At 52.9% G+C, this 23,668-nt stretch overlaps 1 protein-coding gene across 3 annotated transcripts in view; it reads right to left on the bottom strand.

The window, feature by feature from the left end:
• The window catches only part of ADAM8 (ADAM metallopeptidase domain 8), a 62,291-nt gene that overhangs the window by 26,683 nt on the left and 11,940 nt on the right, over positions 1-23,668 (bottom strand). For all 3 annotated transcript variants that reach the window (XM_075934687.1, XM_075934686.1, XM_075934688.1), the window contains exons 3-7: positions 18,281-18,357; positions 16,688-16,766; positions 15,100-15,176; positions 3,362-3,548; positions 1,712-1,777 (exon numbers count right to left, since the gene is read on the bottom strand). In XM_075934687.1, the coding sequence (XP_075790802.1) occupies positions 1,712-1,777; positions 3,362-3,548; positions 15,100-15,176; positions 16,688-16,766; positions 18,281-18,357 (486 nt within the window). The remainder of the gene's footprint in view (positions 1-1,711; positions 1,778-3,361; positions 3,549-15,099; positions 15,177-16,687; positions 16,767-18,280; positions 18,358-23,668) is intronic.

Here is a 23,668-nt window from a genome sequence, read left to right as displayed (position 1 = left end):
AAAGCCAGTTGCATTTTGCTTTCACCCTCAGAAGCAGACAAAGGAAATGCTGAGACTGAGAAGGAAGGCCTGGAAAGTGTATGTGAGAACTTTTACAGCTATTTGTCTTAGCGGGATTCATTTACACTGATAAAACACCACAAACCACTTGTAACCCTCCCTCCTCCATGGAAAAGATACAGCACTAATGATACATCAACGTCTATTGCTGATTTTAATGCAATTTAATCCAATGGCTAAATATGTTCCTGGGAAAAATCTCACAGTAGCTGACAGTCCTGTATCCCAGGGTCACACTTAACTATCCATGAGGCCAAAGATGATGTAAGGGTGTATGTGGACACTGGATACTACACAGACAAAGCAGAATCAGAAAAGAGATTCACCAGCTACAAGAAGCAACCTTGAGACACATGCAACTTCAAGATCTAAATTATATGAGGGCTGGTTGGTCCAAGTATCTAAGGGAGAATAAAAGACTATTTGCACAGTGCACGGGCAATTAAGTGAGACAAACAGACTCATGAGCTTGACATAATGTACCCCCGTGTTCAGATGCTACACATTATTGTAATCATCTCTGTACAAAGTTCCTTGTGAAGAACCATTTGAAAACTGAGGCTTTGCAAATCATTTTTGTCCTGGGAAAATACATGTGGCAACTTTGTATATAAAGCGGTAAGATTCCACTCTATGGGTGTGTCTTTTGTCTTTTGTCGACAAAACTAAACCTGCGTCTACACTACCACTGAGTTCTGTCGACATAACGTCGACAGAACTCAGCAGTTTTGTCGACGTTGGTAAACCTCATTCTACGAGGAATAACGCCTTCTGTCGACAGAGTTCTGTTGACAGAAAGCGTTATTGCATCTAAACTGTCCTTTGCGTCTACACTGCCATGTCGACAAAGCAGCTGGCTTTGTCGACAGAACTGAATGTAGTCTAGACGCTCTTTGCCGACAGAAGTTTTGTCGACAGTATCTGTCGACAAAACTTCTGTTGACAAAAGCCTGTAGTCTAGACGTACCCTATGGTGTTATTAACACCTGTTCCAAACCTAGTTGGCAAATGGATAGGTCTCAAACAAAAGAACAGGTGCAATGCTTAATTTACTTCTAAGCCGTAAACAGAGTCATCAAGCAGGAAGGAAAACAAAAGATGTTCCAACAGGTGTGAAAAAAGTAGCATCCTTCCACACAGACTTTTTGACTCCTGGTGCCTAGCTGAAAATGCCAGGAGGAGGTTGTGCAATTAGAAACCAGTTCAGGTGGAACCTCTCTAGTCTGGTACTTTTTGGTTCAGCAACATTTGTGGCCTGGCAAGATCTGAGTTAGCTAGATGTCCACGTATCATGAGTGTGGCCATGAGTGTTTCCTGCAGTCCCATAAAGTTTGTTTACAGCCCCCAGTCCTGGATCTCAGCGTTCTGGGCTGTTATTTAGCTCTAACTTATCCCTAAATGTCTTCTCAGAGCCCAGTAAGCAGGGGAAGTGTTGATGTTGCTGCTAGACAATATTGACCACCTATAGAACATACTTTATGTAAGCTCACAAGAGCTATTTCCTGGAAGTGCACTAAATGTTCTGGTAGTGAACAGTCCTGGTGTATCTCTCTGTAGCTGCTCCATCCCTGGTGCAGAAACCCGGCCTGCTAGGTGTAGTCTGGTAACCTACCGTATACAAGAAGCACCTGACAGCTGCTGTCCCCCTTACCTCCGCATTGTCCACAACGAGAACCAGCTCCACATAGCGGGGTCCTTTCTGAAACGGAGCTGATTTCTGAAAGGAAAGGAAAAAGCAGATGCCATGTGGGACCTGAATTCCATCTCTGGTGGCTGTGAGCCCAGAGGGAGCCGTTTCGGGGTGAGTTATTCTAGCTGCTAAACTTTTTGGCGCCGGATGATTTTACAGCTTCTGCCTCCCACACTGACCGGCAGAAAAAGTGCCCTGTATCCCCAGCCAGTCACAAACCGTACAGTCGCTATGGTTTTGGTGAAGGGGTACAAATCATTCATGAGCAGCCCCCCCCCCCCCCAGTTGCTTGTTTCTTTCACCAGTGGCTCAATGCACAGCAGCTGGGTGAAAGGGACATTGGCTTATACTGCAAACACCTCTTTATACACTCTTTCTATACAATCACCAGGGCTGCTAAAACAATACGCTAAATTTTGGGCAATGACACATGCACGGCGCCTGAAACACTCGCTCAGGGAGGGTTCAGCTCAGTGTAACTCAAACTGATGGAGGACAACTAAAATGCACATTTCAATGCAGAGATAATTCATTGTGCTACTGATCATCAGAAACACTTGGCCAACCCCACCAATCCAAGCTGCCTTCCAAGAGCCAAAAAGCCCCAACTGACCCCACCTCCAGACACCTCGGTGGTGCAGGTGGGAGTGGTCAATAAAAAAATCCACAGTATTTTGAAGTGGAATGTCTTCTTATTAGCCATCTGCAGCATGATAGCACCAGGCCCCTCTGTCTGAGTCAGGACCCAGTGGCAGATGCAGCACGCACAGGCAATAAAAGAAACCCCTGTACCAAGAGCTCACAATCAAGGCGGAGAAAATTAACAACCCAAGGGGTAGGGGAACACACCCGCCACCAAGCCCCTGCTCCCAGGGGCTTTGTGCATGTCAGAGCATGAGACAGCGGTAGGGATTTGAAGTAGGACAACGCAGTTACTCTGGGGACTCGGACGAGGCAGCTCCTGTGCACGGGGGAAGCATGGCAGAGAACATGGTGTATGTGCAGGGGAAGAGGACAGGCTGGCATCTGGCAGAGCAGCGGCAGGGCAGGCAGCTGAGTAATGCAGGGAAAGGAATCTGTAGGATGAACGTAGGAACGGCCATGCTGGGTCAGACCTATGGTCCATCTAGCCCAGCATCCTATCTTCCAGCAAAGGCCAGTGCCAGTTGTGTCCAAGGGAGTAACTCCCGTCTTCCGGTCCTAGCAACCGGCAGCCAGAGGCAAAGGGTACCCAGGACGGGTCTGCATCCCTGACCACCTTGGCATATTGCTATTGATGGGCCGATCTTCCGCGAACTCGCCCAGGTTTTTTTTGAGCCCCGTCCTACTTTTAGCTTTCACGAGCGCCCCCCACAATGAACCCCACCAGCTGACTGTGTGCGGGGTGAGGAGTTTGGTTTAAGCTCTCCTGAACCCAAGGCAGAGCCCCGACTTCCCAGTGACAACTGCAGCAACTGTGACAGCCAGCGCATGCAGAACCTTTGCGCTCAGCCACTGCGCCGGGGGCCTGCTCCAAGACCCAGCAAAGTCAAAGGACGCTCAGTGGGTTTGGATCAGGCCCCCCATTCCTACCAATTAAACTGCAACCCGGAGGAACGGGCGATTTCCTACCCAGTGATGGGGCTTCATAGCGGCAGCGACTTTCGGTTCATGGTCGTACTCCAACGTGACGTTGGCGTCTCCGCAGGTCCCGCGCTTGGCTCTCAGGTGGTCCGCCCGGTACACCGCGTGCTCCCCTGTAGCGTCACCTCCCAAGGGCTCAATTAAATAGACTGTCTGATCGGCCCAGAAAAATCCGCTGCAAAGAGACGGAGCCAACGTGAGTCCGGGGCCGGTCAGAGAAAGGGTTTCACACACATTCGCGGAGGGAGCACCCCGGCCTGCCCCCGCGCCAGGCAGGGAGCTGTGTGCCAGGAACAAGCAGCAGGAAGCGGCATCTTTTATTGGACCCACTTCTGGTGAGTGAGCGAGCGAGACACGAGCTTTTGCGCTTACCCAGAGCTCTTCTGCCGGTCTGGGAAACCTACTCCAGGTGCCACTGCTCACTACAAGCTTTGGGCAGATTGGTTAGCAGGGGCAGCGACATGCTGACCTCCTGTGCTTGGGGGTCGTCTCAAAAGACAAATCTAAACAGGCTTCCCTGCACTGAATTCCGGGTTTGCCTGGGCTTTTAACTCCTGCTTCCCCAAGTCAAACACCATGTAGACGGAGAGAAGCAAACCAGGCCCTGTCACAGTCAGCCAGGTCAGGGCCGGCCCATGATGTTTTGGCACCCGAGGCAGGGAGCTCAAATGACGCCCCCTCGCTTGGGCCAAAACTTTGAAAGGTCTCAATTCTGCCTCCTTCCTGTTCTACTCCTCGCACGGGACTGCTCTGCTCCCTACCCCGATGAAGGAAAACTAACAGCAGCAGACACAATTTTCTACACTCTGGGTCCTACTGGCGCCCCTCACCGTCCGGCACCTGAGGCGGCCGCCTCAGTTTGCCTCATGGTAAGGCCAGCCCTGAGGCAGGTCCTGTCTCTGTAACACGGGGAAGAGGAAGGACAGGGCAGTCCCTAATAAATACCCAGATCTTGTCCCTGTAACCAGCACAGGATCAAACCAACTTTGAGCCTTTGGACCTGATTTCCCTCTGAGCTGATAGGCAGGTTCAGTGGAATCCCTTAAGTTCTATTACAGAGTTACCAGGTATAAAGACTAATGGGAACCGTACATGGCCTGACCCTACCGTGCTGCCCCGCAGAGGCTCTGCCTGCCACCGAACAGCGTGTGACTGCACAAGGGGCTGTCCCCTAAAAGGAGCACCCCTTGCAGGGGCAGTGAGCGGCCCGGGACTCCAGAGAGCAGGGAGCTGGTGGCAGCCAGGCGTGGCACCTGATACTTCTTCTGCAGGCGGAAACGGAAAGGCGGCCTGAGTCCACCACGGGGGTGGGGGCAGCGGAGGAAAAATGGGGGGTTTAAAAAAAACCGTCAATAGGATTTTTTTTTATTTTGTTATTTAACTAATAACCCGTTTTTCTTTGCCTCTTTAAAACAAAATCTAAATTCAACCCCAAATACGTTAAGGCCTAAGCTTAGTAGAATCTCTAACACATTTCAATAAAAATAAATAACCCTATCGAATCCCTGGGCCTCTATCAAAACTCGGCCCTAAAGGCTGTTTTTCTGTGAAAAGCAAGAACCAGCGGGAAAGCAGAGGCGCGACTCCATGGGTGCTGTGGGGCTGGAGAGATGGGGCAGGAAGATGCACCCTGCACTCAAGCTGGTAACCAGAGGGGGGCTTGGAAACTCACCAGCCAAGCCAGCCACATCAGTGCTAAAGTTTCCCCCTACTACTGCCAGGCTGCGGCATGTGAAAGTGTCTTTTCCCCTCTCCTTCCCGCCAACCCCACACCTGTTGGATGACACATTTCAGCCCTAACGGAACTGCTCCCACTGGCTCCAGAGATTTACACAAGAGCACGAGGAACCGAGCAGGGTTCCCTGGAAGAATATTAAAGGAACTGGCACAGGACATTGCAAGACCCCCGGCAAGGATTTCTACTGAATCTGTGAAGTCAGGGTCCATGCCCTGTGACGGGAGAACCGCTAATCTAGTTCCTGTTTTAAGAAAGGGGAAGAAAGTGATTCAGGAAACTACAAGCCGATTAGTTTGACTTCAATTGTATACGAGGTCTTGGCACCGATTCAAAGAGAGACAGGAGTTAAGGACGCAGAGGCGAATGGCAATCGGAATAAAATACAAGGTGGCTTTACAAAAGGTCCCCCAACCCGGTCGCCTCTGAGAAGAGAGCTGAGGTTTTAGACAAAGGAAATGCAGTGGATCTGATCCACCTGGCGTTCAGAAAGGCATTTGCTATAATTCCACATGGGAAATGATTAAACCGGAGAAGGGGGGCAGCGAGGACACAACATCTGACTGGCTCCAACACCGAGAGTGATACATTTCCGGAGGGGATGGCATGGGACTTCCTGCAATGCCCTGGGGTCCCTAAGTGACTGCCAATCACAACAGTCCCCAACGATGGGACACTACATGGGGGGGGGGGGCTTCTAAGAATTACAGAGAATTTTTTCCCTTTGGGGTTCTATGTACGGCCTGCACAAACCCCCTCTGCTCCCTTCCCCCGCGCCTCTCTCGCACCAGGGGCTCTGCACGTACTTGCTCCTCCCCTTCCCTCCCAGAACCTCCAGAGTGCTGTGAATCAGCTGATTCGCGCCCCATCCCCGCACCTCCCCCCTTCTCCCAAAGCTTGAACGCATCACCCGACTCTAGATGCTCTGGAAATGCCGGGGGGTTGGGGGGAGGGAGAATGAAAGAAGGGACGGCGCGCGCTCAGGGAGGAGGCAGGTATTTGAGGGCAGGGGTGGAGTAGGGGAGGGTCCAGCAACCCCTGGCAAAACGAGAAGTGACACCTTGAAAGCCAGGGCGCATGTGAGGTGCCTGCTGACGGCCCACAACAAGCTCCCTCTGCCTCTTTATGTTACTTTTCCCCGCAGTTTAATTTGCCCTAATAATGGGCCACTTAGTGTTGAACAGGCTGGATCGCGAAGGAGAGCCAAGTGCAATGTGTTTCATCTCATTCTTGCGGCACACGCCCGAGTTCAATCCTGCGGCCCACTGAGACGTCGGAGGCCACTCCTGCGGCCCGTTCACCAGCCTAGGCTGCCCATCACTGCTCTAAGCCAGGATGCGGATATCTCAGCCACAGACACAGGTCAGGGCTCTGTGTGAGGAGCGGGCGGAGGAGGTTCTGTGCCCTGCGACGTGCGGGAGGTCAGACGAGATGATCAGGGTGGTCCCTTCTGACCGTAAATTTAGTGTCAGAATTTACACTGACACACAGAATTTACACGGAAAGTCCGTGAGTCTAGCTCCAGCTTTGCCTGTGGAAAATTCGGCCAGCCTCTCCCTTCCTGCTTTGCAAAGCAGGGGAGAGACTGTTGCCACCCCTGCGGTAGGCAGGAGTTGTGAAGGTCGCAGAAATAACGAGAAGAGCTGAGATTGGAGCTCCGAAACATTTAGCTGATTGCTCCGTGCACCTTCCCCCACACTCGCACAGCGGAGTTTGTTTCCTAGAGCCAGGTCAGGTGGAGCCCACAGAGTGGCAGACCCATGAGAAAGGCAGATCTTAGGAGACTCCACAAACTGGGCCATGATCTGAAAACAGCTCACTGCACTGCAGCCTCATCCACTCCAAGCCAAACACAAACCTGAATCTGCCCCTGCGCAGTCATCTAATCGTTCCCCAATCCAGAGCCAAACTCCTTTCCTTGGAAAATCTTCAACAGCAACAAATGGCCCTGCAGCATCTTGGAGACTAACAAAACATGTCGATGGTCTCATGAGCTTTAGTGGGCACAACCCACTTCCTCAGATGAATGGAGTTAAGGGTCCAGAGGACAAATAAATAGCCTAGAAAGCGAGGGGGTGAGGAGGGAAAGAGAAGGAAAACAATGTGTCAGTTGTTGTGTCCATGCTAAATGAGGCTAATAGAAAGGGCTGTAAATACTCAGTGCCTGGCTTTTGATGTCATTCGGCTGTGAAACGTAGCAGCCCATCCAGATCAGATCTTGTTCAGACCTTGATTACAGGTGTCAAACGTGTCAATGAAGCCAAGTCTCCATTCATCTGAAGAAGTGGGCTGTGCCTACCAAAGCTCATGAGACCATCGACATGTGTTGTTAGTCTCTAAGGTGCTCAGAACCATTCGTTGTTTTTTAAGTTTTTTCAGTTACCGACTCACACGGCTGCCCCTCTGAGAGTCGTTTCCTTGGGCCTCCTCGGATTCAACGACTTATGAGTGCAAAAAGGTATTGGTCCCCTTGGGAGAAGAGGGCAATGTAAAGGTGGGTGAGGAGGAATACCAGGGCAGTGTTCATCGCAGGGAAAATGCCTGTTCCGGAGCGCTGGTCGCAGGGAATCGGGGTATGTTCCTGGCACTCATCAAAGTCTCTAAGAGTGGATCTATGAGGCAACTGGAGAGATCGGGGTGCAGTAAATCACCAGGTCTGGAGAGGATCCTCCCAGGACTCTGGAAGAAGGAAAGCATGCGCACCAGGAGATGGCACATCCAACTATCTGTCAGCTCCAGAACAGTGATCCTCATCTCAGCACCAGGCCAGCTGACGGGGAGGTCTGATTAAGGACAAAGCAGGAGAAATGGAACTTCACAGGCTCTGTCAAGGAAAACCGGGCCTGCCCTATGAGAACTGTCTGCAGACAGAATTCACTGGTCAGCTGCAATCTCAAAGGGAGGTTCATAAGATGCCTCTTCTGATACTGTTAATGTAATGCCTAACTAAGTGTGCTGCCCCGGGGCAGGAAGAAGGGAAGAGACTAACAGCAGGAAGTCCCCATGACTGGTATGTGATAACGAAAGGCACCGTGGAAACAGTCCCGCATTTGCCCTTGAATCAGATGAAAAGGCAGGGCTGCTGCATGCCACTAAGTATGAGAGACCCGTGGCCTCAGGGGCTAATGGTGCACGAAGCGGGGTCTGAAAGAGCTGGGTTTGCCCTCAGAGAAGCTAAGGCGATGATGAGAAGAGTCCTGCTTTTGGCTGCAAGCCAATTCGCTGCACGTGCAGGAACAAAGGGGAGACGAGGAGACATTCCCACCGTCCTCTGAACCTCTGCGCCATCCATATTGGCCTGCGAGGGTGGCAGAAAACTAGACTCCCAGCACAACTGCTTCAGTCCAGCATGGAAGGGAGGTGAGAGACCAGACGAGGTGTGCCCAGGTGCCCATCAGATAGGACCGTGAGGCGGGCTGCTTGGCCATACATCCCAGTGAAGTGACCGGATGAGCAAGTCCTACATCCTTCACCGAGATTCAAATGAAATTAAAAGGAAACTACACAAACGATTGCCAAAAGGCAGCGTGGGGGTGAGGCTGCTGATCCGTGTTAGAAAGCAATGATCAGCGAAAGAGATCTACAAGGACGCAATCAATACAGTTCCGTTACCTTCTGCAGAGTCTTAATTTCTGGTGTGGAAAAAACTTGCTGGGTTCGTTCTGCGAAGGGTGATAGGAGAGGGGTGGTGAGTTGGCTTAGTCATAACATTACCACTTTTATTCTGGTCTCCGAAACACCCAGATGGCAGCAGCACATGCACCAGGAAACTAAGCCGCGATCGCTCACAATGATTTAACTCTTGGCTGACTAATTCAATGAGCAACTAGCACTCTGCTCTAGTTTATTCACAGTTTCCTCGAAGAATATATTGGATTTCCCATCCCTCCACAAAGGAATTCTTGCATGTCTCTGTGCTGACAGTGGAAAAAAACAGGAGAGAGATTTCAAAGCCACGTGGCGTGTGGTTGCGCTGCGTACCTTTCAAGATCAGATGCCAAAGACAGCCTGTATGGCTGGCTTATCAGCCCGGACATAAACTCTAGATTTAGCACTGCAAGGACTAAGGTCCCATTAGAGTTGCTCTGTGAAAGATGGACAAAGATTATTGATGCGGTTAACAGACAATCTGGGCTCTTCACATCAAAGAGCTATTTAGCAAAGACAATAAAGCAGGCTGACTTTCAGGGAACTGTCCTTCTCCCTAGCAGCCAAGAAACAAATCTGCAGCCGTACCCTTCAAGGAGAGTCTATTTCAGATCTAATCTACAACATGGCTGGTGGTGTCACCAGTTCTCAAATACTAACAGTAGCTACACTGGGAGAAAAACGCTCCTGGGCTGCTCCACAGAAGGCACGGGGCCAGACTCCGAGGCCGCGCGTAAAGAGATGTAAGCTAGCCCGGCCCAGAATCTAACGCCCAGAGACACGAGACTAAATCACGGTAACTTACCCACTGGGGAGCAGCAGGAAGGCAGATGGAGCGTTTAAATTTAATAAGAAAGGGTGACTACTGCTGCTTTTCTGGCTATGCTGCTCCTTTCCGGCAACGTCACAGTCACGATGAGAATGGGCGAGTGAGTCGAGGCCGGGAGGCTAAAGGTGTGTCTGCACAGCCCATGGGCACATGCCTCCCAGCCTGAGGCATGGCACTTGGACTAGTGCAGGGGTGGCCAACCCATTACAGAGGAAGAGCCAAAATAGCGGTGGATACAGTGCAAAGAGCTGAAGGAAAAAAGTTATTGAGCCAAAAAAAAAAAAAAAAGCTCAGGCCACTGCGTTTTCCCTTTTAAGAGCACAGCAGGCATTGCCCTTTTAAGGTAGCCACTGTGAAGTCTGCAAGGGACGCTGCGACTCCAGCTCTGTCTCTTTCAGACAGAAACACGCTGCCCCTTTAAGAGCCGCGGGTGCGGGAGCCGCCATTTTTCTTTCAAGAGCCGCGTGCGGCTCATGAACCGCGGGTTGGCCACCCCTGGATTCGTGGGGCTCACGCTAGTGCTCTAAAAAGAGCTGTGTGGCCGCTCTTGAAAGTTACCGTGCAGGATGGAGCTCATAGGTGGTGGGTGAATCTAGGGCTGGGCGAGGCAACCCCTCAGTCCCGCCTCTTCCCCAAGGCCCCGCCCCCAAGCTCCCACCCCAGGGGCAGGGCTCCAGCTCCCCACCTGCAAGCCACCTGCACTGCAGGGGCAGGTCTCCAACCTCCACCCCCAAGTGCCAGGACACAGGGCGAGTGGGTGGTGCGCGGCACCAGCCTCTCCGGGGGCAGCTCAGGAGCCACGCTGAACCTCCATCCCCAGGGTTCAGAGCCCGGCAGCGCTGTCTGCGCAGTTATTCACACGCTGACTGGGGCCGGGAGATTCGCTTCTGTAGCCGGGTAAACACACCCGAAGGGGCTTCTGCCGGGGGGAGGCCCAAGTTACACAGGGTTACACAGTGGCCCTCTATCTTCTCTCGTCTAACTGTCCTTCTGCATCCCCGGGAGAAATCATCTCGCCCTCCCCAGGCAACGGTTGGCGGGAGCAGAAGCTGAACGCTGGGACACGCGGAGAAGCAGATTCTCTGTGGGAGCAAACCATCTGGGGAGCGCTGGAAATGTCAGCGCGCCGGAGCACAGAGAACGTGCAGGCGAGGGGAAAACCAGGCGCTTGCGGCTTCTCTACGTCCAGCTGGGGCCCACCCAGCACGCTGGCTTCCGATGGCGCTGCCCTGGCCCGCAGCCCCGCTGCTCATGCACCGTAGCACCTTCCGCACAGGTAGCCCGGTTCCCTGCTCACGGGGAACACAACCCGCCCCGCAGGGATGAAACCAAAAGAAACGCCCACGTCCGTGCCGAGTCGGGCGGGGTGGCCGGGGGGTTAGCAGGCACCCAAGTGCACCCCCAAAGACGGTGGATTGGCTGATTGATTTCAGAGGTGAGTCGCTGGGCCAGCGTGGGTCCTAACTCCCTCCTGTTCGGGGCCGGCTGAGAGTCGCTCTAGGCTGGAGAACAGGGTGGCACTATTCCCTCTAGGAGTGGAGGCCCTGGGGGTCCAGAGGGAGTGGACTCCCCAAGGGGGCTCAGGGCAGGGACAGGCAGCCCTGAGGCGGAGGGGCAGACCCCCAGGTGAGAATGGACTCCCCGAGAAAGGGCCATGACACCGCCGCTGTACTGGAGTGGGCTCCCCAAGAAGGGGCTGTCGCACTGAAGGGGGGAGGGATTTGCCATTGGCGTAAACGGGAGAAAGCTGGGCCCCTCGTGAATCAAGAGCCTGGGCCCGTGTGTCAGGGCACATGGGACTGAGAGCTGCCCTGCCCGTGCACCAAGGAGAAACCTCCTGTTCTCCAGCCTCCAGAGTAGAGCCAAGACCGGCATGGGGTGCAGTAAGAGATCCCATACTCTGCCAAGAGCCAGAGGGCAGTGGAGAGGAGTAGGCAGAGCTGTGCAGGGGTCGCTCCCTTCCCCTTCAGGGGCACTGAGAGTATGCAGCGTTCCCCGCCCCCCAGCCACGGGGAGGGGAAAGAAATACAATTCCTGGAAGCAAAACTTTTTCATTTTCTTACATTCTCAGATGGGTAGCCCTGTTAGTCTGTAACCGTAAAAATAACTTTTAAAAACGAGTAGTCCTATGGCACCTTAGAGACTAAACACACACACACACACACACACACACACCCCCACAGGACTACTTGTTTTTAAAAATCATTTTCTTACAGCTATTCTACTGGGAGGCTGAAGGTAGCAATGCAAGTACCTCTATTTTAAAAGGGCTCTAGGATTGATTTAGTGAAATACTGAACATCTGTAGCAAGCTAATGGGTAGAAACAATAATTAAAAATAGAATAAGAGAACAGGAGAGGGTTGAATCACCCGGGTTCCTACACAGGGAAACTGTCTCTCGCTACTCTCAGAAGTCTTCAAACATGTCAATAAAGCAGTAGGCAGCCAAAAGCTAGTTGGATGTAATTCATCTGGCCTTTGACGAAGTCCCTTACAAGGGCTACTAAAGAGGTTTTTCTACTATGGAGTGAGAGGCAAAATACTGTTACCCCTTTTTGGCCTGCGCAGCTAGCCAAAAATTGTGAGTCTTATAGGTTGTTCAAGTTGGGAAGAGAAAAGGAATGATGTCATCTCATTGAATTACAAGGAAAGTACAAAGTCCTGCTTCTCTGAACACAAGAGGAACCCAGCAAAAGGAGAGGAAAAACTTAAAAAAAACAACAAATAGTCTTGCAGCACCTTAGAGACCAACAAAACAGTTTTTAGTTTACAGCCCCAAGTGTCTTTCAGCCAGTTCCCCCTTGCCTGCGTTCACACCATTTTCTTCTCTATTTCATTGTGCTTTGTTCCCCATCCATATCCTTACCCGACAATCCACAGCAAAGCTCTCACCCACCTAATTCGCATTCCTAGAGAGAGTCTCATAGGCCTTTGTCTTAAGTGGGGGCTGCTCTAAAGGAGTTTAATCATTTCTTACACCCATTTTAAAAGAAGGGTGGTGATTCTACCTACCACTGATGTTTCACTCAACCCACAACAAGTACTGTCCTGGATCAAAATCAGGCTAGGAGGCAGACAGCAAAAACGGAGGATTAAAATTAACTGCCCCAAAACTTCATGAATGGAGTTACGATGGCCCAGCGATTCCTGGGCCCTTCCAGAATGCTGAGTCCTGCAATTCTCAAACCTCTGAAAGCCAGGAAATAGAGAGCTACGGTAACTCAGGCAAACTTCCAAACACGAGGAAAGAGTTAAAATGCACATCACCTTATGTGCTACGACCTTAACTCTGCCTCTGGTAGCTCACAACACCCGCTAGGAATGGCTCAGTAGGGGTGGTGCCATAGCAGGGACCACCCAGACAATAAAGACAAAGGACTGCTTCAGTATCACACAGAGGGAAGAAAGATGCTGCATCCATTCACTGTGGAGACATCTTGTTGAGCAGGAGTATTCCATGAAAGACTAGATGCTAGGAAGCCAGCCAGCTCTGCAGCAGACTGAGCTGCGGGGGAGTGTGTGGAACCTACTTTACTCGTTAGGAAAGGTAATTAATACAGTGTAGACCCTAGCCCACATTTTATGTATATTGTAACAAATGTTTCCATCACTCTTGCTTCTCGTGGAATCTCTATTCCTTCTTCAATAAACCATCAGTTGTTTTACTACAAGCACTCGCGGGGGCTGATGCGAAACAGGAGCAGTGGTTTAAGGCAAAAATGGGCCTTTTGGGGGCAGAGGACGTGGGATTTCTGAGGGCAGCTAGTGTCAGAGTCTGATATCACAAGGGAACACTTCAAGGGACGCGGGACTGGGGTGCACTTTTTGTTAACCCAGTGGTTTCCACATGTTTTACCTCACGCAACCCCTTACCCCTGTTCGCACCTCCCCCACACACGGAGCCAGGTGCGGGGTCACCTCTCTGGGAATGGGGGGATGTGGACAGAGGTAAAGGGGCAGAGGCTAGGACCACTACTGGGGGTGCGAGCGGACCCTCATTCAGGGATCAAGGCCTGCAGCCACACTAGGCAGGCAGCCCGGACCCCGGGCATGTGGTGGGCAGCTGGGAGCAGATCCACAGGTGCAGGTGTGACCTCAACCCCCCCCATCTCCCAGTTATTCTGCACACCCCACAGGGAGAAAGTCTTGGTGTTAAGCTGCAGGGCTGAGCTGGTGCAGCCCAGAAGTACCCCAAGACGCATCAGACTGTACATCAGACGGGAAGCAAGGCGTACATATTGAATGGTGAGAATAATTAACCAGGGGAACCCTTTACTCAGGGCCATGGCAGATTCTCCATCCCTGACCACTTTTAAAATCGAGACTGGATGTTCTTCCTTAAAGACCCACTCTAGGAAATATTTAGGAGCAGGTCTCTGGCTGGTATGACACAGAAAATCAGACTAGATTATCGTGGTGGTCCCGTCTGGCCTTGGAATCTACAACTCTATGACTCTGGCTACAAAAATCATGAGATTGTAAAAATACAGGTTGGACCTCACTGGTCTGGCACCACGGGACCGGACTGACCCAGATGAGGTATTTTGTCGGACCAGAAGAAGTAATTTCTAGCCCCTCTGCCACCGGCCTCCTACCCCTGGCCGGCTTTCTCTCCTCCTGTCGACCCAGCTGCCTGCCGGCCCCACCATGCTTCCTAGCCCTGCCAGGCAACCCCACCGGGCTCCCAACCGCAGCTCTCCCCTGCGATTCTCCACAGATGTTGCCAGACCAGAGAGTCCCGGTTTAAAGAGGTTCAACCTGTAATAATGTTTTGTTCAGTATATTTGCTTTCGAGTTTCTTTCTGAGCCTTCCAGGATCACATTTTCAACCTGTTCTCCACAATCAGGAGCAAAATGACGTTTTCCGGCCTATATGAAAGGTGAAATTCCACCCTGACACACCTGACTCCACTGTGTGGGGCTTTATAGAAACACCAAATGTCCAGAGGTTTTGCCACACTGGTTTGAAAGTACACCCATATAGTGTGACATTTCGACACCCATATATTGAGATTTTACTGCACAACCGAACCCAGACAGCCTATAAACACACAGTTCTCAAACCGTTGGTCAGGCTCTCAAAGGGGGTCACAACCCTGTTTTAATGGGGTTGCCAGGGCTGCTGTTACACTTGCTGGGGTCTGGGGCCAAAGCCTGAGCCCCACTTTGGCTGAGGTGACAGGACCCTGCAGGGATGGCGGGTTTGTAGAAATTTCGGTGGTGCCCAGAACAGGACCACGTTAGGGTTGTAAACATCGTTCAAAACAGTTAACCCGTTAAATGTTTCTTGTCAGAAGACACCCCGGCTGTAAACAAACCCTCGCCACACTGTTCTGACACAGTGTCACATACTGACCCGTGTAATTTACTCTACCGGGTAAATGGGTGTAAAATGCGACTCAATGGGAACATACATAGCACAAGTGTGAGGCAAGACACACTCAGGCCTCCTCGTGCTTTCTGCTCTGCATGTTTGGGTCCCGATGCTCCCTCCCTCCTGTCAAAGCTCCTACCTGAGTCCTTGGCATGTGCTGATGCTGGCCGCTGAATCCCTGTGTCCGTGAACATGTCCGTGATAAAAGCAGTGATCCTGCAGCAGAGAAAGCAGAGGTTAAAAGCCGATCAGCTCCATAGTGGTGACAGTCAGGGTAGAAGAGCAGCCATTAGCAAAGGACAGAGCTTGGAAAGCAGAGACCTGTTGCCTCAGAGCATCTTCCAGGCAAAAACAAGCCTTGCCTGCCTCTTCCATAACCCAGGCGCGATTTTCAGATGGTTCAACACACACAAGTGCTCTCAGCTGTCCCCTGAAGAGCACAAGGGGTGTGTGTGTGAGGTAATAACTTTTACTGGACCAACTTCTGCCTGTGAGAGAGACCAACTCTTCCAAAGGTAAACGTGACAGTGTAACAGCCGGTCTCTCTCCCTCAGCTTGTCTAACATGCTGGGACCAAGGCAGCTATGACGACACTGCACACCCAAAGAGCAGGCAACGTACTCCAGTGACATGGGCAGCCTGAAGATCCATGGGCCGACTGGATCAGCACAATATACCACACGGCCCTGGTGCCCGGCACAGAAAACGTTCCCAGCACAAATACACCCGGAAGACTCGGCATTTCAGAATTCCCTTCCAGCCTCAGGTCTATGGATGTAGGGAAGACCAGTGTGGTGGGGAGCAAGGTGGGCAAATCATCTTTAGCCCTTGACAGGTGACCTCAGCACCTGAAGCCTCCAGCAAGGGCTGGCGGACCCCTCCGGCGAGCACCCTGCTGCTGAGAACACGACGGGTGAGGCAGGAATACAGGAGACAGCAGGGTGACTGCCAACTAGTTTGAGGGTGCAGGAAGGAACAGAAGGTGGGGCCCCATTTCCCAAACACACCACGGATCATAGGAGCAGCTCAGTCCATCCAGCAGCCTTCTCTGCTCGCGGAGCCCCCCCAGGGACAGAGGAAACACGTACCACAAGGGTCTGAAACTCCGCTGCTCCGCCCCTGCCCAACAGCATGTCGGGCACTCGGTGCCTAGCACCGAGCACGGGAAGCATCAAAAAGAGGTCTTGCTTTGCGGGGGGTGAAAGGGACTGGGGGAGACACCACAGGTCCTAGTGAGTTTGTCTTGGGAGCCCAAAGCTGCAGCACAATCCCCCAGCCCCGGCACGTCTCCTCCAAGAAACACGCGCCAGATCCGACAGCACGGCACTTGGATTAAGAACATAAGAACGGCCAGACGGGGTCAGACCTAAGGTCCATCCAGCCTGGTGTCCTGTCCGCCCACAGGGGCCGATGCCAGGTGCCCCAGAGGGAGGGAACAGAACAGGGAATCCTCACGTGATCCCTCCCTGTCACCGATTTACAGACAAACAGAGGCTAGGGATGCCATTCCTACCCATCCTGGCTAATAGCCGTCGATGGGCCTAACCTCCATGGATCTATCTAGCTCTTTTTTGAACCCTGTTAAAGTCCTAGTCTTCACCACATCCCCTGGCGAGGAGTTCCGCAGGTTGACTGTGCGCTGAGGGAAGAAAAACTTCCTTTCCTTTTGTTTTAAACCTGCTGCCTATTCATCTCATTTGGTGACCCCAAATGTCTGGGGTTCATACCTGAGTGTCTGGCCTCTTGGTGACCTCCGTGCCATTTTCTGAGTAATGGGTTTCCGTGTAGTGCTCCCCCATCAGTCCCCTGGAAAAGAGAGAGACAGCAGCAGTTAGGACCCAGGGCGCCACTGGCAGCTCCCTGGGACAGAGAACCCCAGGACAGCATAACCCAAATCCTGCTCGTCTGCCCCACACCAATGGGTGCCAAGGAAGTCAGCAGAGCTGACGCCGCCCCCCTGAGGAACGCAAGCTGGGGCAGTTGCACTGTTGCCTAGCCCATCACCAGCACTTACTGGCCTACAGGCTGCAAGAAGACAGAGCCTTTCAAATGCAGCAAGAGGCCAGTCCGTGGGGCTGAGGGACACCGTAGGCCCTGGGGCAAGGTGCGTGAGAGGGACCTGACTCTGCACCCCCCGAAGGGCAGGGCTAAGGCAGAAGGGGCGGAGCCAAGAGCAGTCAGCCCTTCATGTCGCCCAAACAGCAGCATGCCTGCCCCTCAGAGCCAAGTGGCAATTCAAAGGGGCCCGGGGCCCTGGCCGCTGCGACTACCATAGCAGCAGCTGGGAGCTCCAGGCTCCTTCGAATCTCCAAATCTAGGGGCAACTGGTCCCTTTGCTTTCCCTGCATCTGCGGGCCTGGGGCCAGTAGGAGGGCTGGGACTGGTTTCTCCGGCCCAAATGTGAAAGGGGCAGCGAGATGGGGGTCAGACCCACGGATCACAACATTTTGTTTCCCCGCCACCAGTCTGCAAACAAGCAGATGAATTTTCCCTACAACGAGCTCTGCAGCAAACAGTAGCAGCAGGGAGAGACTGACCCTGGCCTCTTGCAGAATGGGGGTCAAGTGGGAAACGGGTCCAGCAGCTGAGAGCATCCCTGGTACCCCCAGGGAAGCAGCAGTGTGGCTGCCGATCACAGCTCAGAGAGAGATCAAGGCAAGCTGAGCAATAGTTTCTCCTCCTAACCGTGATGCGCTGAGGGGCTGGTATTTGATGCTGCGTAAAAATTAGAGACTATTGTGATAGGGGCAGAATAAAAAAAATTGAGGCAGGCAAGGGGCTTGGCTCCGGGGCTGAGTCAAAGCAAGGTTCATATGTGAGGGTTCTGAAATCCCGAGATCCTCCTGCATCACAAATACAAAAGAAGCCTCTTTTTTGGATCTGGATCTCAACCGCTGCAGGGGCTAGTTTCAAGCCGGGGACTGACCTTCGAAAAGGTTCAGCTAGAGGCCGTAGGGCTAAGTCCACACTGGCACGTTGCAGCGCTGTAACTTTCTGGCTTAGGGGGGTATGAAACACCCCTCCTCCCCGAGCACAGCAAGTTCCAGTGCTGTAAAGCACCAGTGTGAGCCAGCCTACTCCCGTCACAGAGATGGGTTACACAGCTCTGGGAGAATATTCGTGCCGGGGCCATGTTTTCACCGCTTCCGCAGCTGCGCTGTAAACTTGTAAATGTAGCCAAAGCCCGGGTGTTGGCTCTCTCCTAACTTCCTGCCCTGCAAGGCTCCACGCTCAGTGGCCTAGGGAGGAATCTAGATTTCAAATCTGTGCTTTCCTCAGGGTACCGACCCCGCAAGCCGCCCTACCCACGGCGCACTCACGTGTTCTTTTCCAGACGGAGAACGTAGTCCCTCCCTTCCGCATGGATGCTGTAATGTACGTGGTCCGGATATGTGGTCTGCCCAGGGGAAAACAACAACAGAAACTGTCAGCCCCCGGCTAGCGAGATATGAAGGAGCAGATTTCGATCCTGCGTGCTGCCGTCACACAGGACCTCAGACTCATCCACTCTAGCCTGTACAAGATTCCTCTCGTCGCAGAGGGATTCGGTTGGATATACTTCTCCCCCGCTTCAAAAAGCGATGCACACCTGCGGCTCCCACTGACTTAGGACTGACAATCAGCCCCTCTGCAAGCCAGGCTCCCAAAACTCACCGCCAATTTATCCATGACAGACATAGCACGACAGCTAACTCCATCAGCAAAGAAATAATCCCAGTTTGCAAAGCCCAGCGTCACTGGGGTTACAGACCACACGGAGATGAAGCTAAACACACACAGTGTTCACATCTGGCACGGGGCCACAGACTGCTGCCCAAGGAACTTACAGCTCATCGAAATGCCTTTTTTGGCCTTTAATTCAGCCCTTACTGCAAAATCCAGAACCACAGATTCCCCGGATAACATCCCCCTGACCCGCTAATCTTCCCCTAGCAACGTCTCCCTTCTCTTTGGCCGCTCTCACGCACATCCCCGTGGTGTGAGCATCGACGTGGCTTCTGGGGTGCTCCCCAAAGGAGATGGTCAGGAAATCATTGTTGCAGCCACTTGGCCTGAAGAAATACCCTGCTCCCCGAGCCAGGTTTCAGTCCTGCAGCCCTGAAGGAAAAGCACCTTTTCGCCTAGCGAAACTCAGCACTGTCCTTACGTTTCTGGCGTGAGGGTGTGAAAACACACCGCTACCGTGCTCATGGGCGTAGGGCTGGGTGGGTGCAGTAAAAGGGACGCTACACAGGCGGCTAGGTCAACCACATGCGGGAACCTACAGGGCCAGGCATCTCGGTGAGTTGTGATGCAAACAAGCGGGAAAGCCGTCCGAGATGCTCCCGGCAATAGTCTGCCAGGCTCACACGGCAGGGCACAGCTGGCCTATGGTGCCAGACAGTCAGAACTCCTGGTTTCTTTCCCTGCCTGTACCAGTGTATGAGCTTGGGCAAGCCACTACCGCTCTCTGCCTCAGTTTCCCCAGGGGTAAAATGGGGACCCCCCCACCGACCAGTGGCAAGTATCGGGAATGTTGGCTGCTGCTGTAAATCGCTTTCAGATCCTCAGCTGACCGTTCATGCTAATGAGTATTTGCACCCTTGGAAGCCCGGACGCCTGCCTCCGGCAGCTGACCGGACGAGCGAACGTCTCACAGCAGAGTCGCTGGCGAAGGCTCTTCCCAAATGGACGCGACAGCTGGTGGGAGTGGTGAGATGAAGTCCTTGGGCAGCCCAAGGCAAAGTCAGGGGATTGGCTGGGGACTGCTCCTCACTGGGGAGGTTGGCCTCTTGGGGGGCGAGTTGAGGGGGTGATGCTATAAAATACCACTTGACAGTCTGGAATTCCCCCTGGGAAAGCACTGGGAAGCTGCAATCAGAGGGAGGCTGGGGTTATATGGAAAGTATCTCCATGCTACAGTCAGAACCAGCTGGGAGAAGCAGCGTGATTTCCCTCGTGAGTCACCTGCTCTCTTTGCACTGCCTTGTGCTTTCCGCTTGAGCTCCAAAACTCCATTGCCGGTTTTTATAAAGGCCCCTCTGCCCACTGAGAGCAAAGCAGCAAGGGCCAAGGGTCGCACTGCCCCCTTTATGGGGGCAGCCCTGGGACGGGAGGAGCACGTCCGCAAAGAGCCGTCACCGGCCCCAACGCCATGCCTCCGCGGGAGACGCAGGAACTGCCCAGGGGGCTTTGTGATAAATTCTTCGGAGAGGAACGTTTCCGAGTTCGCCTCCAAATGGAAGCTTTGTTAGTGTTGGCAACTTCGGAGACAAAACCCAACCCTGCAGAAAGGCCACCAAAGGGGGACTCTGCCCGCTGGTCGGATGGGAACGGAAGAGCAGGGAGCCTCTCTCTGAGAAACCACAAGCAACGCAAAGCAGTTTTAAAAGCCCGATAAAGTTTCCCCCAAGGGCCTGCTTCCAGAGGGCTTTTCCAGCATGTCCAAGGCTGCGGGTCTGACTCAGAGCAGCTTGGACTCCGGTTAGGCTCCTGCCTGCTCCGAGGGCTGCAGGGACTCGACCGGAGGTTCAGAAAGAGCAGTTCTGGGAAGGCAGAAAACTGGGATGCAGAAAGCTCGGGCACTAGAGCTGCACTCCTGGAACCCCTCTCCCCCTGGGGAGTCAGCGGGAGAGACACCTGTCAATGAAAGAGCAATCCCGGCCCAACAGCTACCTGGCCCTTCGACACTTTGGAAGAACGTCATGTGCAACAGCAGGTCAGGGAAATTTGATCCTTGATTCCCCAGGGCAGAAGTGACTCTGGGCTCTATGGAGAATCTAGTTCATCGCGGGGAGAAGGTGGCAGAGAGGGGAGGTGTATGTCACCTTTCTGCCCCCACAATCTAGGAGCCAAATCAGCCCTTGGCACAAGTGAGAGCCGTCTCAGGAGCACCCTCCTTTGTGCTGGTGGAGAGCTGTCAGCATCACCTTCCCCTGCCCCGCCTCCTCTGCCCTAGAGTGCCCCTCGGCCAGCTCATGATCCCCTACCTGCCCCCTCCCCAGTGTAGATGTAGCCACAGAGAATCCCCCAATAGCCACCCCATCTTGTAAAAGCGAGATCCAACTCAGGAGTCCCTGCTCACTGCAGCTGTGACAGTGTGACCGGGGGAGAGAGACGACCCCCAAAGCAATGTTATTCGGGGAGCAGAGTCCACCTTTGCAGCAGGAGGAAGAAAGCAGTTTGGAGGCAGGTTGCTTTATATTTTTAACATGCCGGGTTTGGGAGATTAGAAACAGTCCCAGGGAAATGGCTGAGCAGGCCGTGCAAGCCCTACATCACCCGGCCATCCCAGACATGTGCAGGCTGACCCCTCGCGCCCCGCCGCATCCCATCATGCTTTGCAGTCCCTCGCTGGATGCAAGATATGTAACAGATGGATGCGCCGTTACATGTGATCTCCTCCCGTTGGTACCAAAGAAAAGGAGGAAAGTTGTTCAACGTGCGCAGCACAGATGGTATCTCTAAAATAGCCCGGAGAATGTTTCTCTCGCGGACAAGTTTAGGTTTCTGGAGCAAAGAAAACAGATGCCTTTGGGAAGAATTTTTGAAGCTATTTTATCTGAAAGGGTTTGAATCACAAGTGAACATGCTGTACCAAGAATTTACTAGGCAATTTGTGGCTCAGAATTGACACAATGCTTAGGTCTCCTGAGGTACTCTTGGGATTTTAAAAGACTAAAACGCCGTCAAGAAACTGCCATTCAGGTAAGGTCGCAAATCTAACCTGGCTGCCCCCAAGCATTCGAAAACCATGAGTCACACCCTAACAAACAAAAGAGTGGCTTGGAAAATCAGGAGATTTTTTTCAGAATAATAAAATGAGGGATCTTTTTTGTCATCTTTGGTCTGAGTCTTTGGGGGTCATGTTTTCTTGCTCGTCTCCACAACCGCAAGAACTAGAGTCTGAAATTATTTTTTAACAAAACGAAAGCTGAAATTCTCCCACCTTCACAGGACTCCAGGGGCTGACGCTTTATGAACACACGCCAAAACTTACGCTAAATCAGGAGAGATGGCCACATGGATGGATGCCGACACCCCTCCCGCTTATACAGATTCTGTTTTGTGACTTTCTTCTCTTCATCCCCACAACCAGGGTCAGGTCATCACATAAAATCCGCCGTCTTTGTCTCTGCGGCAGCATTACGGTCCACCTGCTTACTGTCTCCTTTGATGCAATCCATCACTCCCCCGAGGTCTCTTTCCTACCATGCTATTTTCACCAGCTCCCTGTCACTGATGTTCTGCACTAGCGAAGTCCCACTTCCTGGATTATATCAGCCACATCAGACTTTGATTTCCGTGCTAACGTTTGCCTTCTGACACCGCTCGCTTTGTGTAACTCGTCTTCTGGCGTGAAAACATCTCATCGCGAACTCCTGCAGGGACTTGGCTCAGCCTCTGTTGGGGCCACGCGTCTGCACCATGCGGCATTACGGGGCACATCACTGTTCTCCGCAGTTGGGCTTTCTGGCTCAGAGGCAGCCACTTGTTACACCCAGCTATTTCCATAACCCAGCTACCACGGTACCTGAACTGGTCGGTCTGGGTTAGCTCCACTCCTCTAAGCTCTCTGTCCAGTTTCCCGGCGGCTCTTCTACTGACCCATGGCCTCAGCCTCAGCCAAACTTCTTTTCATCAGATGCCACCGCAGCTGAGCGAGGCAGGGCCGACCCACAACATTCTGGCACCTGAGGCGGGGAGCTCAAATGACGCCCCCACGTCCCCTCGCTTGGGCCAAAACTCGGAAAGGTCTCAATTCTGCCTTCTTCCTGTTCTACTCCTTGCATGGGACTGCTCTGCTACCCACCCCAATAAAGGAGAACTAACTTAACATTTTTTAACAAGGCATTTTAAGTAACACTTCACTTTCAGAGCAGAGAGAATCCATCTGCACCAGCAGCAGACACAATTTTCTACACTCTGGGTCCTAGTGGCGCTCCCCCCATCCCCCACCGTCTGGCATCTGAGGTGGCCATTGGTAGGGCCAGCCCTGGACTGAAGCCCTGGTTTACTATTTTCTCTAGCGATGTAAAATCCTGTTTCCTCAGTTAACCGGTTAAATGTCATGTTACGTTTACCTGCTTCAATAGGAGTGGGCGGTGCCGCTCCAGGCCACCACCCTTGTGACGTGGTGGGCCGCTCCGGCCAGGCCATGCCACGCCGTGGACAAGGCCTGCTCCGGCTAAGCCGTGCTGCGCTGCACCGCACCACGGGCTGGGGGGCACGCTCCAGCTAGGAGCTGGGCAGGGAGCTGTTCCAGCCTGGCTGGGCCGCTGGGCAACCATCACTAGCTGGTTAGGAGAAGAGGCAGCTGCCTATCAAATGTGGTGGGCGTAGCACTAACTGTTTAGGAGGAGTCCTTGAACAAATGGACTCCGACAGACAGACAGAGACAGACAGACAGACAGACAGACGCACCTTTCTAAAAGAAAGAAAGAAGAAGGAGGAGGTGATGCTACCTGGTGTCATTCTTCCTGTAATGGCCTCGCGTTAAAGGAGCTAAGACTCTGAGCTTGGATCCTTGCGGACTGTGCCTTCCTGGGGCCGGCCAGACAGATCAAGGAGGAGAGAATTCCTCCTGGGGCATCCTCTGTCGATTTGGGTATGTCCTGGCTATCCTGGGAAGGGAGGAGCGGCCCAGGGGACAGGGTGTCGCTGTGGGACTCTGTCAGACCTGAGCTCCAGGCCTGGCTTTGCTGCACCCTTTCTATGTCACACTGGGC

This window comes from Pelodiscus sinensis, chromosome 8 (genome assembly GCF_049634645.1).
Source record: "Pelodiscus sinensis isolate JC-2024 chromosome 8, ASM4963464v1, whole genome shotgun sequence".
NCBI classification, from domain to species: Eukaryota; Metazoa; Chordata; order Testudines; family Trionychidae; genus Pelodiscus; species Pelodiscus sinensis.
This window is presented reverse-complemented; position numbering and strand designations above follow the sequence as displayed.